Consider the following 15,889-nt stretch of genomic DNA (forward strand, 5'->3'; position numbering starts at 1 on the left):
CTGCAACGCCCACGTCCCTTAAAGAAACCCCCTCAAAAAAAAAAAAAAAAAATTGCCAGTGGATGTGTGTCCTTGACACAGAGAAAGAGAGGAGAAGAAGAAAAAAGCACTCCCCTCTAGTGGAGGGTAGTCATGCTGCAGTTCCTTCTCCACCATTTCTCCATCCTGTCAGAATTTGGGGCATCTCAAAAAAAAATTAATTTCTCTGCATATTGATCTGTATTGTTCAACATAGTCAAAAACCCCTGCAGGTGTTTTGTTTTTTAATTTTTTTTTTTTTTCTGGAGAGATTTTTTTTTTTGCGATAGAGCATGTGCACTTGCCCAAGAGACAGAGACAGGAAGTGAGAAATCACCCCCCTAGGGGGCTTGGCCATGCCACAGTCCCTTCTCCTCCATTTTCCTCTCGGGATTTTGGGCACCCACATTCATGTACTCGGTGTGAGTTTTATGCCGACGGGCCCAGACTCAAACCACAGTTGACTGTGCGGAAGTCCAGTGACATAACTGCTATGCCATCTGCTGGTTTTATAGAAGTGAGAAACAGCTGAGTGCAAGTGGAAATATAGAGTTAAGAATAGTCAAGACAGTTATAAAGAAAAAGAATAAAGATACAGGACTGAACTATGAGATATCAAGGCCTTTTATAAAATTAAGACATCGTGGTACAAAGAGACATCAGTGGAAGAAAATGGAGACTCAAGAAACAGACTACTTAGGTCAGTTGCTTGATTGACAGCAGGCTGGCATGCAGCAGGTAAAGAATGTTTTCAGTTTTATGGAGCTGCATTAATCAGATACTCATGGAGAGAAATTAATCTTGATGTCTACCTCACAGCATTCACAAAAAATAAATTTTAGATGGATTATGAATCTGAGTATGAGAGTAGAACTGTAAAACTTTCAGAAGAAAATATAGAACACTTTTATAAGCAGATTTCTTTTTAAAAAAAAACGATAATTAAATTTTATTATTATTTTTTTTAATTTTGCTATAGGATACATGTGCTCACCAGAGAGAGACAGGGGAAAGAGCAGTCTAGTAGAGAAAGACAGTGAGAAAGCAAGCCACCAGGTCCAGGACTCAAACCATGTTCGACCATGTGGGAGTCCAGGGACTTAACCACTAGACCACCTGCTGACTCCCATAAGCAGATTTCTTAAATAAGACATAAATAACTATAAGTGTGTGTATGTGGGGCCTGTGGGGGTATAATAAGTGTTTCTCTTCATCAAATGATACCATTAAAATGTGAGAAAATATCTTCATTCCTTTTTTTTTTTTAAGAGACTTTTGCTATAGGGCAGGTGTGCTTGCCAGACAGACAGAGAGAGACAGAAAGCGAGAAATCACCCCCGAGGGGGGAAGACGAAACCGCAATAGCTTCTCCTCCATTCTCCTCTTGGGATCTTGGGCATGCATGGACACATCCAGCGTGAGTTTAAGCCACTGAGTCCGGGACTCGAACTGCTGTCGACTACATGAGAGTCCAGCGACATAGCAATTAGGCTAACTTGCTGGTCCCCATCTTCAGTACATATTTTCAAGAAAATAGTCCTGTTCAAAATATATAAAGAACATCTATACTTCAGGGGAAAAAAGACAGTTTAACCTTTAAAAATAGCAGAAGACTTCAAGAGGCAATTCACAAATTAGGCTGTTTTGAGTGATTAGTAAGCATTAACAAGTACTCAGCCTCATTAGATATCAAGAAAATTCACACTAAAGGCACAGTAGGATACCACTGTGCACCTATTAAAATACCTTACATGAGAAAGACAAAAATGTCAGGACCAGTAGATGGCATAACGGTTACATCGCTGGACTTCCATGTAGTCGACTTTGGTTTGAGTCACAGACCTGGCAGCTTAAAAAAACTCACACCAGGTGCATGTAGGTACAGTGTGGCCATCCCCCCTGGAAAGTGATTTCTCTCTTTCTGTCTGTCTCTGTCTCGGTCTCTCGCTCTCTCCAGTGAGCACACATGCCCTATAACAAAAACATCTCAAAAAAAGACCACATAGTGGGGAACCAGCAGTTAGCGTAATGGCTATGTCGCTGGACTCCCACGTAGTCGACCGTGGTTCGTGTCCCGGACCCGGTGGCTTAAAACTCACGCCGGGCGCGTGTGCGTGCGTGCCCAAGATCCCGAGAGGAGAATGGAGGAGAAGGGATTGCGGCGTGACCATCCCCCCTGGGGGGTGATTTCTCGCTTTCTGTCTCTATGTCTCTCTCTGTCTGGCGAGCGCACGGGCACCTACAGTAAAAATCTCTCGAAAAAAAAAAAAAGACAAAAATGTGGGGCCAGCAGTTAGCATAATGGCATAATGGCTATGTCACTAACCCCCCATGTAGTTGACCGCAATTCAAGCCCCGGACCCGATGGCTTAAATTCACGCCGGGCACGTGTACGTGCATGCCCAAAATCCCGAGAGGAGAATGGAGGAGAAGGAATTGCAACGTGGCCATCCCCCCTGGGGGGTGATTTCTCGCTTTCTGTCTCTGTCCCTCTCGATCTTTCTAGTGAGTGCACGTGCCCTATAGCAAAAATCTCTACAAAAAAAAAAGACAAAATGTTGATTTATACCAAGGTTAGTGAGGATGTAAAGTAGGCGGAACTCTTATCCACTCCTACTGGTGCATTTTGGAAAACTAGTGCATTACCTCCTAAGGCTGAGCATAAGCATATGCTCTCACCTCTTTCTCTCCTAGGTATAAACTAACATGAATAGATACCTAAATTTACTAGAAGACAAATAGCAATGCTATTTGTAGTAGCAAAAATAAATTAAGTGCCTTAATGCTTATCAACAGGAGAATGGATAAATCAGTGATGTGATTTTTAATACAGAGGAACACACTGCAGCAGTTAGAATGAACAGCTAACGACTATTAATATATGCACCAACATGAATGGATCTCACAAATGTAATGTGGAGAAAATAAGCCAGACATGAAAAAATGCACACTTATTCCATGTAAAAGAAACAGATGAAGCTGATCTGTCCTGCTAGCAGTCAAGATAATGGTTACTTGGGCAGGGTGAGATAGTGACTGAAAAGTGGATCTGAGGTATGCCAGGAAGGCCGTCAGAAGAGACATGATGCATTTTTACATAGAAGACTTCGTCAAGACTTTTCCGACAACCCCCTAATAACCTTCCAGTACTTTCTCTGGGTGCTATACAGAAGTGAGTTCTGTTCGTGACACTTTATTGAGCCTGACACTTAGGATTTGTGTGCTTCCCTATTTTACATATATTATGCATAAATAAAAAGTTAAAATATCCCAGGGCCAGCCAGGCAGCATGGTGACTAAGGTCGCTGAATTCCCACATTGCTAACCATGCAGTTCTAGTCCCAGACCCAGTTGTTGGAAAAACACCAGATGTGAATGCCATGCCTAAGATCCTGAGAAGAGAATAGAGGAGAAGAGACTGTGGTGGCTATCCCTCTGGGAGCTGCTTTCTCATTTTCTCTCTCTGTCTCTCTCTCTCTGGCAAGCACACACACCTATACCAAATTAAAAAAAAAAAAGTTAAAATAGCCTATAAGGCAACATTTATGCACAAAGGATTTCATTTCATAGATTACTTAAATTTGTATCTTGACTATCTTATTAGCACCATAGTTTGTACACTGGGAATATTTGTAGTTAGTTTCATAACCCCTGAGTATCTCAGTTCAGTGTAAAGTTCAGCCATCTAGTAGTCTCGATTTTGTCCAAGTAAAAGCTTAAGCAATGCTAATCTTTTTTTCTTTTTCTTTTCTTTTTAGTTTGCAAGAGTGCATATGTATTCAGCAAAAGAGAAGAGGGAGTAAGTGAGAAAGCACCCCCAATGGGGTTTGATCACGCTGCAGTCCCTTCTCCTCCATTTTTTCCTCCTTTTGAGATTTGGGGTACTCACATGCATGCACCTGGTGTGAACCACACAGTCGGCCTTGTAGGATCTTGCTGCCTTAACCACCATGCCTATTAGCTGGTCCCAAGACTATCTTTAAAAATCAATAGTATTTTAGGGACCAGCAGTTGGCATAATGGCTATGTCGCTGGACTCTCATGTAGTCGACCGCAGTTCAAGTCCTGGACCCAGTGGCTTAAACTCACACTGGGCATGTGTGCGTGCATACGGGCTCAAGATCTCGAGAGGAGAATGGAGGAGAAGGGATTGCGGTGTGGCCATCCCCTCTGGGGGGTGATTTCTCACTTTCTGTCTGTCTTCCCAGCGAGCGGCACATGCCCTATAGCAAAAATTTCTCAAAAAAAAAAAAATTTTTTTTTTAATGGAAGTCTTCTCTTTTCTTTTCTTTTTTTTTTTTTTTGAGGAAAGGGCATCAGAGTTTTGATTTTTTTTTTTTCACTTCTATAGGAATCAATAAAGACCACAGTAATTTTTAAAAATTTTTTTTATTTGTTCCTTAAGATAGGGCAACAGAGATAAGTCACCCCCAATAGGGTCTTCACCCCACAGGCTACCCACAGTGTCAGCCAGCCTGGATCACAGGACCAGCATGCTCAGGGAGGCCTCAGGACATGAACCTGGGACCTTCCCATGTGGGTCCAGCATCACAGCATCTCATTGCCACTGCACCACCAGGCTTACGTCTACACTTAAGGCCTCAATCTGAAATCTCTACATTAGTAATATTTTGTTGAATGAATAGTCAGTACTAATAGTACAAGAAAAGATCAGGCTATTTCAATATTTGACAAAACAGCCTTGAAGACAGTGTTTTCTTTTAAAGGCAGTATCTTTCAAACAGTACATTGCTCTTGTATTTGATAGTTCCAGTAGAATTTTTCCGTATGTGTAAATAAGTAATCAGTTATGATTTATATAAATGTCTTCCACTAGTAAAAGTTTGTATAAATACATACCATTAAAGATGGTATAATGAGGGACCAGCAGTTAGCGTAATGGCTATGTCACTGGACTCCCACGTGGTCGACCGCGGTTCAAGTCCCGGACCCAGTGGCTTAAACTCACGCTGGGCGCATGTGCGTGTGTGCCCAAGATCCCAAGAGGAGAATGGAGGAGAAGGGATTGCGGCATGGCCATCCCCCATGGGGGGTGATTTCTCACTTTCTGTCTCTCCGTCTCTCTCTGTCTGGCAAACACACACACACTATAGCAAAAACCTCTCCAAAAAATAAATAAATAAAAATTAATTTAAAAAAATGAATGAATGAAGTTAAGTAAATCTTTTTTTTAAAAAAAAGATGGCATAATGATAAAAGGGCATCAAATATAAATCACTACTCTAGAAGTCTATTATTGAACTTTTCAGGAGGGGCTAGGTGGTGTCACAGTGGTAGCAGCCGGACGCACATGGCAGGAGTCCTGGGTTATCCTGGAACCTTCCTGAGCATGCTGGGCTTGCACTTCCGGCGGCTGAAACTGCGGGTAGAGGACAGCTTGAGGATCCCTCCCCCACGCTACAAGAAATAAATAAACTTAATTTTTTTTAAATTTCTTAGGAAAATAGATCTAGGAAGAAAAGGCATTTTCTTAAATTTCTTCTATCTTCGATTGTCAGTAGCTTAATGGAGATAAAGATAATTATTCATCTAACTTTGTCTTTTCACAGACAACAAATGAAGTTGTTCTGGCTGTGGAGTTCCACCCAACAGATGCAAATACCATAATAACATCTGGCAAATCTCATATTTTTTTCTGGACCTGGAGTGGCAATTCACTAACAAGAAAACAGGGAATTTTTGGGGTAAGAATCAGAGTGTTAAGAGTTCATCAAGTATATAAAACTTTAATTTTTTTGATTATTGAGTGATCATACAGTCATGACCAAGGAGAAACTAAAAATTCTCACTGTTGCATTGTAGAAATATGAAAAACCAAAATTTGTGCAGTGCTTAGCGTTCTTGGGGAACGGAGATGTTATTACTGGAGACTCAGGTGGAGTCATGCTGATCTGGAGCAAAACTACTGTAGAGCCCACGCCTGGGAAAGGACCCAAAGGTACAGTATCCTCAGCTTAAATGCACTCCCTCCCAGTGCTCCTGCAGTCTGTCCACCCAGGCCAGGCCAACCAGCGCTGCATGGAGCAGCGAGAGTCCCCAGCACTCTTCATTCTTAAAGTTTCTCTTAATCTTTTTTTCTTTCTTTCTTTTTTTAAGAATTATTTTATTGGGGCTGGCAGACAGCGTGGTGGTTAAGGGCTCTGGACTCACACATGGCCTACCATGGTTCGAGTCCCAGACTTAGCAACCTCTCCCTTATTATTATTATGTTTATTTTTTTCATTTCATTAGAGGAAAAAAGTGAGAAAACAAGCCGTAGGTCTGAGACTGGAACTGCAGTCCGCCAGGTGGGAGTCCAGCACCATAAGCACTACGCCCCCTGCTGGCCCCATCGATACATGCTAATTGAAGATGGTCCCCTCCCCTGGGCTGGTCCTGGGATGTCTGTGGGGCTGAATTCATGGCCATGTGATAACATGGCAGATGGGGAAAGAAGGATAAGCTCATAGTTCAGTCTTCTCTCCCCCTCTTTTTCCTTTTTCCTATTTCCTACTGTATCCCTCTTCCTATCCCTGTAGTGGGCCATGGCAGTTACTCAACTTTGTTTCAAATCAGTTTTCCTTGGAAATATAGAGATATTTTATTCTTAAGTTTCATTCGCACCCAGATACATAGATGTACTTCACCCTTTTCTATGGTAATGAAAAAATTAAGAGGAAGGACATTGAAAATAACCCTTTTCGACCTCACTTTTCCTTACTATTGCAGAATAAAGTTCGGTGGGACCAGCAGGTGGCATAATGGTTACGTTGCTGGACTCCCACATAGTTGAGCATGGTTTGAACCCCAGACCATTGCCTTAAAACTCAGCTGGGAATGTGTGCCTGCGTGCGTGCCCAAAATCCCAAGAGGAGAATGGAGGAGAAAGGATTAGGGAGTGGCCATCTCTCCTGGGGGCGATTTCTCGCTTTCTTTCTCTCTGTCTCTCTGGCAAGGAAAAATCTCTTCCCCAAAAATAAATAAAGCTTGAAAAAATATCCAGAGTACCATGTACTTCACTGAAAGTCAAAGGTTAAGAGAGAAAAATTAGAGACCCAGTTCTAAGACCAGTAGGACAGGAGCAGAGAAATTCTTTATCAGCAGCAGCAGGTGACAGCAGTAGAAACAGAACAGGCCTGTCAGTCCCCAAAAGTCCACCAGCAAGAGCAAGAGAAAGGAGGTGACGTTTGAAAAAATATCCAGAGTACCATGTACTTCACTGAAAGTCAAAGGTTAAGAGAGAAAAATTAGAGACCCAGTTCTAAGACCAGTAGGACAGGAGCAGAGAAATTCTTTATCAGCAGCAGCAGGTGACAGCAGTAGAAACAGAACAGGCCTGTCAGTCCCCAAAAGTCCACCAGCAAGAGCAAGAGAAAGGAGGTGACGGGGAGCCAAGCCCAGGTCCTGAGCCGTCTCCCCGGGGATTGGCTGAGCAGCATGTCCTCATGGCATTTGCCCGCCCCACCCTCAGCACACTCAGCAGCTCCTTACCGCTCTCGCTGGAGTCCCTGCACCAGACTTCAGTAATCACCCCAAGTGATTTATGAACAAGGGAACCCCTATTCCCCTCAGAAAGACAGACCCAGCTTACACATCTCTTCCCCGTAGATTTCCCGGGACCAGCACAGTGTCTGACATTTGGTACTAACCCTTTGGAAGTTGTTTGTCAGACATTTAAGGAAATGACTTTCATCTTACTTTCTATGTCAGTGTAATAGGAAAAGTTGAGTGATACTCATTTAAAGCACTATTTTCACTGAAGTTCCGCACTTAAATGTAGCATTAATAATTATTTGATTCTGTGGATTTTATGCTGTATTTTTTTAATTATATACTAAATACTAACAAATTGATGTTTTCCAAATTCATTGACCTGTATTTCTAAACTTGGCAGTTCTCAAATGAATTAGATTCAGAAGTTTAAAAAATAATCTTTGGCAGAGGGCGGGGGCAGCAGGTGGTATAGTTGGGGTGCTGGACTCCCACATGACCGACCATGGTTTGAGTCCCAAACCTGGCAGCTTACTTTCTCACCTTCTCTCTCTCTTTCATATGTGCCCTATACCAAGTTAAAAAATAATAATAAGGACCAGCAGATGGCATATTGGTTACATCACTAGACTTCCAAATGCCCAGCTGCGGTTCAAGTCCTGCTCCTGGTGGCTTGAAAATCACACTGTGTACATGTGTACCCAAGGTCTCGGGAGGAGAATGGAGAAGGGATTGCAGCATAGCCATCTCCCCTGGCAGGTGGTTTCTCACTTTCTCTGTCACCGTCTCTGTGTCTCTGGTGAGCACACACATGCTAAGGCAAAAACCTCTTTAAAAATAAATAAAAATAATAATAAAATAATTCTTTAAAAAATAATAATAGGGGCCAACAGATGGCATGGTGGTTAAGGAGCTAGACCACTCCCACATGGCCAACCCTGGTTCAAGTCCTGGACCTGGTGGCTTGCTTTCTCACTTTCCCCCTCTCTGTCTGTCTCTGGTCAAATTTAAATAAATGTATGAATAAATAAAATTAGATAATTCTTTAAAAAAATAATAATCCTTGGAGCCAACAAATGGCATGGTAGTTAAAGTGCTAGACTCCCACATGGCTAACCACGGTTTGAATCCCAGACCTGGCAGCTTGAAATCATGCCGGGTGTATGTGCATGCATACCAAAATCCCGAGAGGAAAATGAAGGAGAAGAGATTGTGGTGTGGCCACCACCTGTGGGTGTCTGTGTCCTGTCTCTTGTGTTCAGTGAGTGCACATGTCCTATGACAAAACCTTAAAAAGGAAAAAAAAAATCTTAAATTATGTTACTGTTCATCCTGATATCAATCATTCCCCATATATTATCGGCCTCTTTCATTCAGTTTAGGTTCAAAATTCAAATAAGGAAGGATGGCAGTGGGGCCAGCAGATGGTACGGTGGTTAAGGGGCTGGGTCCCATATGGCCAGCTGTGCAGTTCACATCCTAGACAGGCCACTTGAGAAAAATTTTTCAGTGGCTTGAAAAATATGCCAGGTGCACCTGTACGTTAGTGTGTGTCAGAAACCCTGAGGAGAGCAGGGATTGCAGCGTTGCCATACCCCTCGAGGGGGCACTTTCTCACTGCTTTCTCTCGCGCGCTCTTTTCCATGAGTGAACTTGTCCTATTGGAAAAACTAAAATAAAAAAAGGAAGGAAGGATGGCAATGAGTTGAGGATTTTAAAGAGGAACCCACTTGGGAAGGACCTGGGTTCATGCCCCACGGCCGCCTTGCTCGTGCCAGGCACACCTGTACCTCCCGGGGTCCAGGCTGATTGAGGCTGGGCGTAGGTCATGACTCTGTTAGCGTCACCTGCCTCTCTTCCTTTCTCTCTTTGCCCCTCCCCATAAACAAATAAAGTTTTAAAAGAATAACAGTATTATCAGCTATCTTCCCCATTTAATTCTCTTTCCTGGGCACACTTATTCAGTAAAAAAAAAAATGCCACAACAATATAAGAGGTATATTAAAAGAGTAACATTTAAATTGTGACATTTCCTCCAATACTGAGCAGAGCTGGGATATACATGTACCCTTCATTAGCCTTAATGTTTTCTAATTGGGCAAGGAGTTCAGAGTGTTTAATTTCGGTTTTCGTCTGAAAAACATGTGGTTATCTTCTGTGCATATTCACAAACAGGAAACAGGAAATCCAGTCTTGTAAGCTGCTGGGCACACGAAATGGTCGGTGTTGTGCCAACACCGCCGACTTGTTGTGGGTGAAGGTGCTAAACATTTGTTTCTTTTTTAAAAAAAGAGTTTTTAATTTGACCAGAGAGAGACAGAGCAGGAAAGTGAGAAAGCAAGCCATCAGCTCCAGGACTCAAAATGCAGTTGGCCCTGTGGGAGTCCAGCATCTTAACCGCCATGCCACCTGCTGGCTCCGAATATTCTTTCTTTCTCTCTGGAGTTTCCGGTGGCAAGAGTATGGTAGGAGGGACTTGGAAGTACAGTGAAGGACATGTTCAAGCCAAGACCACAAAAGATATGTGGAGTTTGTTTCTTAATTCAGTACACAGTCCAGTTTGCATGTTCTCAAGTGCGACAGCTCTGCACCTGCGGCAGTCCTACCTGCCAGAACTTGGGGATTACTGCGATACCCTGTCTGATAAGAGAGCTGTTTTTTGATGGCAAAAGAATAATTTTGTAGTTAATCCTTTTACTCTGGTAAATAAGAGGCAAACAAAACTATATTTTATGCTTCACAGCCTCTCTGTATATTTTCTTTTTACTTCTAAGTCCTTTTTTTCCTCAAATGTAAACTAACAGAAATCTTCAAAATAATTAGTGTTTTCTGTTTCTTAAGTAGGTATAAAATATATGTCAGGTCTACATATGTTGAAATCACATATTTCACATGCTTCTGTATTTCTAAACATGAGGAAAATCTAAACATTTATATAAATGTATATTTCAAATCTAGTTCATGTCTAAATATATATATGTCTACATATATATATGAAATAATTAAAACTTTTACATGCGTTTGTAATCTTTTAAGTAGGGGAGCAGAAGTTGGGAATAGCTACAGCACCATTAAAAATGTTCACCATTCTTGGGACCAGTAGTTGGTGTGGTGGTAAAGACCCTGGACTCCCACACAGCCAACCACAGTTTGAGTCCTAGACCTGGTGGCTTGCTTTCAAGCCACCTCTTTCTCTCCATCTCTCTCTCTCTCTCCATCTCTCTCTCTCTCTCACTCTCTCACTCTGTGCCCCTCTCTGTGGTAAACACACATGCCTTGTAGTGAATTTTATAAAAATAATAATAATTCTTTTTTTAAAAATTATTTTATTTTACTTACTTACTTTACTTACCCACCCACCAAACCCAGAGATAGAGAGAGAGAGAGAGCAGGGGAAGGCAGTGAGAAAGCAAACCACCAGGTCCAGGACTCGAACTGTGGTCGACCATGTGGGAGTCCAGTGCCCTTAACCACCATGCCACCTGCCAACCCCATAAATAATTCTTTTTAAAAATTGGAACCAGCAGTTGGCATAATGGCTATGTCGCTGGACTTCCATGTAGTCAACTGCAGTTAAAGTCCCGGACCCAGTGGCTTAAACTCACACCGGGTGCGTGTGCGTGCATGCCCAAGATCCCGAGAGGAGAATGGAGAAGGGATTGCAGCGTGGCATCCCCCTCTCACTTTCTGTCTCTCTGTCTCTCTCTGTCTTTCTGGCAAGCGCATGCGCCCTATAGCAAAATTGGAAAGCCCGACCCCCCTAAAAAAAAAAAAAAAAAAAAATCCAACAAACAAACAAATGTTCACCATTTTAAGTCTTTGTCAGATTCTATTTTACCTATTCTCCAAATACAAATCACAGCCCCATTTTCCTAGTGGCTAAGACTACAGCATGAATTTCCGAGTCTTCCTGATGCTTCACTCTATGGTTAAACAGGACAGAAAGCCCTCTGAACATCTTTATTTGGTAGGCAAGGTAAACTTGCTTTTTATGGAAACTTCGTTCCTGTTAAAGATGACAAAGACTGGAGGGATTTGCAGTTTTGCTCGGATAGACTTGGCCATATGATTAAGCCTCGAGGTGGAGGAGGTTTTTCAATTCAAGGGTAATTATTTTTCTTGGCAAGTATTTCAAACGTTATTTGGCTTATACTGGAATGTTAGAAATACAAGCCTCTGAGAAAGAAATTTCTGACTACAAATTTGTTTTATAGGTAAATACTATATTATATAAAGGAATCTTTGCAGTTTGTTTAAATGTGAAGCACTGAGTTTTGTTTCATTTTGTTTTAGCTAAATTGATACTAGATCCTCCTAAGGAAGTAATTTCCAGGGTGAGAAGAGGAGGGTGGGAACCTCACTTTGAATGGCTCGCTGTATTTTTATTTCTTTTTTTTTCTGGAGAGTTTTTGTGTTTTGTTGTTTTGTTTTGGTTTGGTTTTTTTGTTTGTTTGTTTTTTGCTATAGTGCACGTGTGCTCGCCAGACAGAGAGAGACAGAGAGATAGAAGGCGAGAAATCACCCTCCAGGGGGGATGGCCGTGCCGTAATCCCTTCTCCTCCATTCTCTCGGGATCTTGGGCACGCACGCACACGAGCCCGGCGTGTTTTAAGCCAGCAGGTCCAGGACTCAAACCGCGGTCGACTACGTGGGAGTCCAGCGACATAGCCATTACGCTAACTGCTGGTCCCTGTATTTTTATTTCTGACAAAGCATTTTTTCCTTTAGTTTTATTTTCTATTTTCTAAGATTCCATCATTTGTAGAGAATTTTAAGTGTTTAACTGGATTCCTCATGTTTAGAAATATGGAAGGCCGAATTAAGAATGGAAAAACTTTATTTTTCTACATTCTGATGGAGCACTATACGCTCTCCTCTTTTAGAATTCCTTATGCAGTGTTTGTAATTTAGTGATTTGACATTGCGTGGGGAAACAAGTCCAAACTCTTTTGGCTACAGGGCATGTGTGCTGGAAAGAGAGAGCGGAGAGGGGAAGAGAGAAAGCACCTGCCATGGGGAATGACCACAACAGTCTCTTCTCCCCTCTCCTCCTCTTGGGATTTTGGACATGCACGTACACACACGGCTGCTGAGCCTGAGCCTCGAGCTGTACAGACAGTCACGTGGGATCCAGCCGCCGGAACCTCTTAAGGATGAGTAACATTCCATTACATGGACATGCCATGTTCTGTTTACCCGTTCATCAATTAATGAGTAATTTTAGGAAATTTACAGTCTTTAAACTTGTAATTGAGTTTTTTTTTTTCAAGGGCTCTAAGGGCTGTTTTTTGACCAGCTTTGACCATATTTAAACAGGGTTTTACGCTCCCATTTTGAACCTGGTAATTCATTCTACAAGTCATTATCTTCCAAAAAGTTTAATTCTTGTTCTGCCAGCCTCATTATAGAACTTCTCCAAGTAAGGCATCGTAAGTACAAAAAAAAAAAAGAGTTTCAGTATTCTATAACTTATTCTCAGCCTTAAGAAAAAAGAACTGATGTTAAAAAAAAAAAAAAGGTGGGGGGTGCATAATCTTGCTTCACATGGGTTTTACTTAAAATATTTTTTATGTATGTACCTCGTCTCTCCCTGGGTACTTAGTAAACTGCTATGGGCATACAAGAAAGTTGGGCTGTCAGTTAGCAATCACATTGATAGAGCTGGACCAGTTTTGTTTTGTTTTGTTTTTTAAGAATTATTTTATTAACTTATTAATTTATTTATTTAAATTTGACCAGAGGGGGTATAGTGAGAAGGCAAGCCACCAGATCTGGGACTCAAACCGTGGTCAGTCATGCGGGAGTTCAGTGCCCTTAATCACCACACCACCTGCCAGCCCCCAGAGCTGGACCAGTTAAATACTGAAATTCTTCTCTGTTTTGTGGTCAAAAGCCATTGCTTCAGGCTTCTATGCCCACCTTTCCTCCTAGTCTCCTATATGTCAGCAAATACAGAGGGTCATCCTTGGCAGAGCAGAACACGCCCAGACCAGTAGTGGTTAAATATTCATGACTGGCATGGCAGCAGAAAATGACACTTTTGCAAGGTTGAAGGAAGACTGCAGTAGGAGACTTGTGTCCTAGTCACAAGTGGTGAACTGTGTGATACAGGCACAGCCATTCCTCCTCTGGTTTTAGAGCTGAGTTCCCAAGAGGAAGAATAATACCTATCTACGGACAAGATAATGTAGGAGAGCGTAAAATTCTGAGGTTGATACTGGATCCTCTCATCTATGGAATCATTGCTACTCTGGCATACTTTCTATAAGAAAGTATTTTGAAATATTTTCAGAGTAAATAAATTGACATAAGATTACATTAAGTCTCAAGCCTCATCACCTGCCTTACACAAGACTTGACAAAAATAGATTTTTTTTTTTTTTGGAGAGGTTTTTGCTATAGGGCGCATGCGCTTGCCAGAAAGACAGAGAGAGACATAGAGACAGAAAGTGAGAAATCACCGCCCCAGGGGGATGGCCATGCCACAATCCCTTCTCCTCTATTCTCCTGTCGGGATCTTGGACATGCACGCACACGTGCCCGGCGTGAGTTTAAGCCACCAGGTCCGGGACGCGAACCGCAGTCGACTACGTGGGAGTCCAGCGACATAGCCATTACGCTAACTGCTGATCCCAAAAATAGATTTTTTTAATTAATGAAGTCATATGAACTTCTGATTATTCACTCTAGTTCTGCTAACTTTGTTTCCCAAAAGGACACTAAAGTCTGATGAAAAGTGTTATCATCATCATTAGTGTTTTTATTTTTTCCTTGTCATATTAGGTGTATATCAAATCAGCAAACAAATCAAAGCTCATGATGGCAGTGTGTTCACACTTTGTCAGATGAGAAATGGGATGTTATTAACTGGAGGAGGTAAAGACAGAAAAATAATTCTGTGGGATCATGATCTGAATCCTGAAAGAGAAATAGAGGTAAGCATGGAAGCAGAACATCAGGATACTAAATCCTCTCAACGCGTGTGTTTTTCCTGTGTTACGATATTGTACACCTTTCTGGGAAACGGGGGTACATTCTTATACTTCATTCTTTCCCCATAGAAAGGAACTTATAGTGCCTTTAAGATAACTTTGTTCCCAAAAGAAAGAAAGAAAGAGAAAAAATAAGAAGGCTATCACTTATTAAAATAAGTTGGAAAGAAAAGATCAGGCGAAGTAAGTAACATGCTTGTTGTTTATGCCTCAGACTTTTTAGTGATCCAGGAATACAGCCATACAAACTCAGAATTCAACAAGCATCCCTCAACTACCATCTCCGAGTTCAGGGTATTCAAAATGGCCAGTTTAATTTTAAAATTAAGTTATGTAAGAAAGTATTTTAAAATATCGAAATAACTGAAATAACAGAAGCAAATTTAATTAACAGCAGATGGAAGACTGTCTTTTAAACCGTGGGCTTGATGACAGTCACAGTCTGTGTGTGTGTGCTCCACGGCCTGGACCGAGTGCATCGTGAAAGCCTGACCGGTATTGGGCAGTCAGGAAAGTCACAATGCCTGTTTCCATAGGAAAAAAACATAGGGAAGTATGTCATAACTTTCCCGACAACCTAATGTTATGTGTTGGGTGGAAGTTTGCTAATTGATTGAGATTTCAAGAAGTGACATAGTTAAGAACAGTATTTTAGGCCAGTGATACTTAAAGCAAGAGCAACTCTCACAGAATTTAATGTTGCTTCTGTTTTTGGTGATTTAAATTTTGAATTTGTGCTCAATGTTTTTCTCTACACATAGTAAGTACACTTTCCAGGCAAAAATCTTCTCTAAAAAAGAGGATCCTGACGGCACAGCTGTCAGGTTGTATTTCCGAGAAGGTAGATGATAACGTTATTTGGTCACAATCTTAATTAAGTTCATGGTAGAAATGTCACTTGCTTTACTGTTTCTTTTCTTCACGGTTAAGTTATATCCTTTGTAATCATAAGCTACACAGTCTCGTTCATGCCTTTGCTATTCAGAACATAAACTTGGAGTGCTCTTAGGAGCCATTTGCATCCCACTTCATAAAAGAGAAAAATAATTGCTTTATTTCAGAGAGTCATTCTTTGGGATCATTGTAATAGCACTGTACCGTTCGCTGAGAATGTAGCACGTGGTGCATTAAATGGTCTCCTCGGGAGTCCTGTTAATGACAGTTATAATTCTTTGCAGTGTATCTATTGTTGTTGTTACAAAGAAGTTTCATGTTTTGTTTTGGTTTGTTTGTTTTTTTTGATTCTTAAAACAATCCAGAGTACGTAGGGCAGGTAACAGTATTCTCCCCATACTACAGACAAACCTTCCTTAGGCTTGGAGACGTAGCTGAAGTAACAAAACCTGACACGTTCTCCATGTGACCTGATAGCACTTAGCCTTTTCCCT

General features: G+C 41.6%; 1 protein-coding gene across 5 annotated transcripts in view; it reads left to right on the plus strand.

The window, feature by feature from the left end:
* EML4 (EMAP like 4) overlaps positions 1 to 15,889 on the plus strand; it is a 160,973-nt gene that overhangs the window by 122,348 nt on the left and 22,736 nt on the right. For all 5 annotated transcript variants that reach the window (XR_003550860.1, XM_006141306.2, XM_006141307.2 and 2 more), the window contains 3 exons: positions 5,589 to 5,723; positions 5,842 to 5,977; positions 14,293 to 14,444. Coding sequence is in view for 4 of the 5 variants with exons in the window: in XM_006141306.2 (XP_006141368.1) it covers positions 5,589 to 5,723; positions 5,842 to 5,977; positions 14,293 to 14,444 (423 nt within the window). In the remaining variant the exon portion in view is untranslated. The remainder of the gene's footprint in view (positions 1 to 5,588; positions 5,724 to 5,841; positions 5,978 to 14,292; positions 14,445 to 15,889) is intronic.

The sequence above is a fragment of the Tupaia chinensis genome, unplaced genomic scaffold (genome assembly GCF_000334495.1).
Source record: "Tupaia chinensis unplaced genomic scaffold, TupChi_1.0 Scaffold000050_1, whole genome shotgun sequence".
NCBI classification, from domain to species: Eukaryota; Metazoa; Chordata; class Mammalia; order Scandentia; family Tupaiidae; genus Tupaia; species Tupaia belangeri.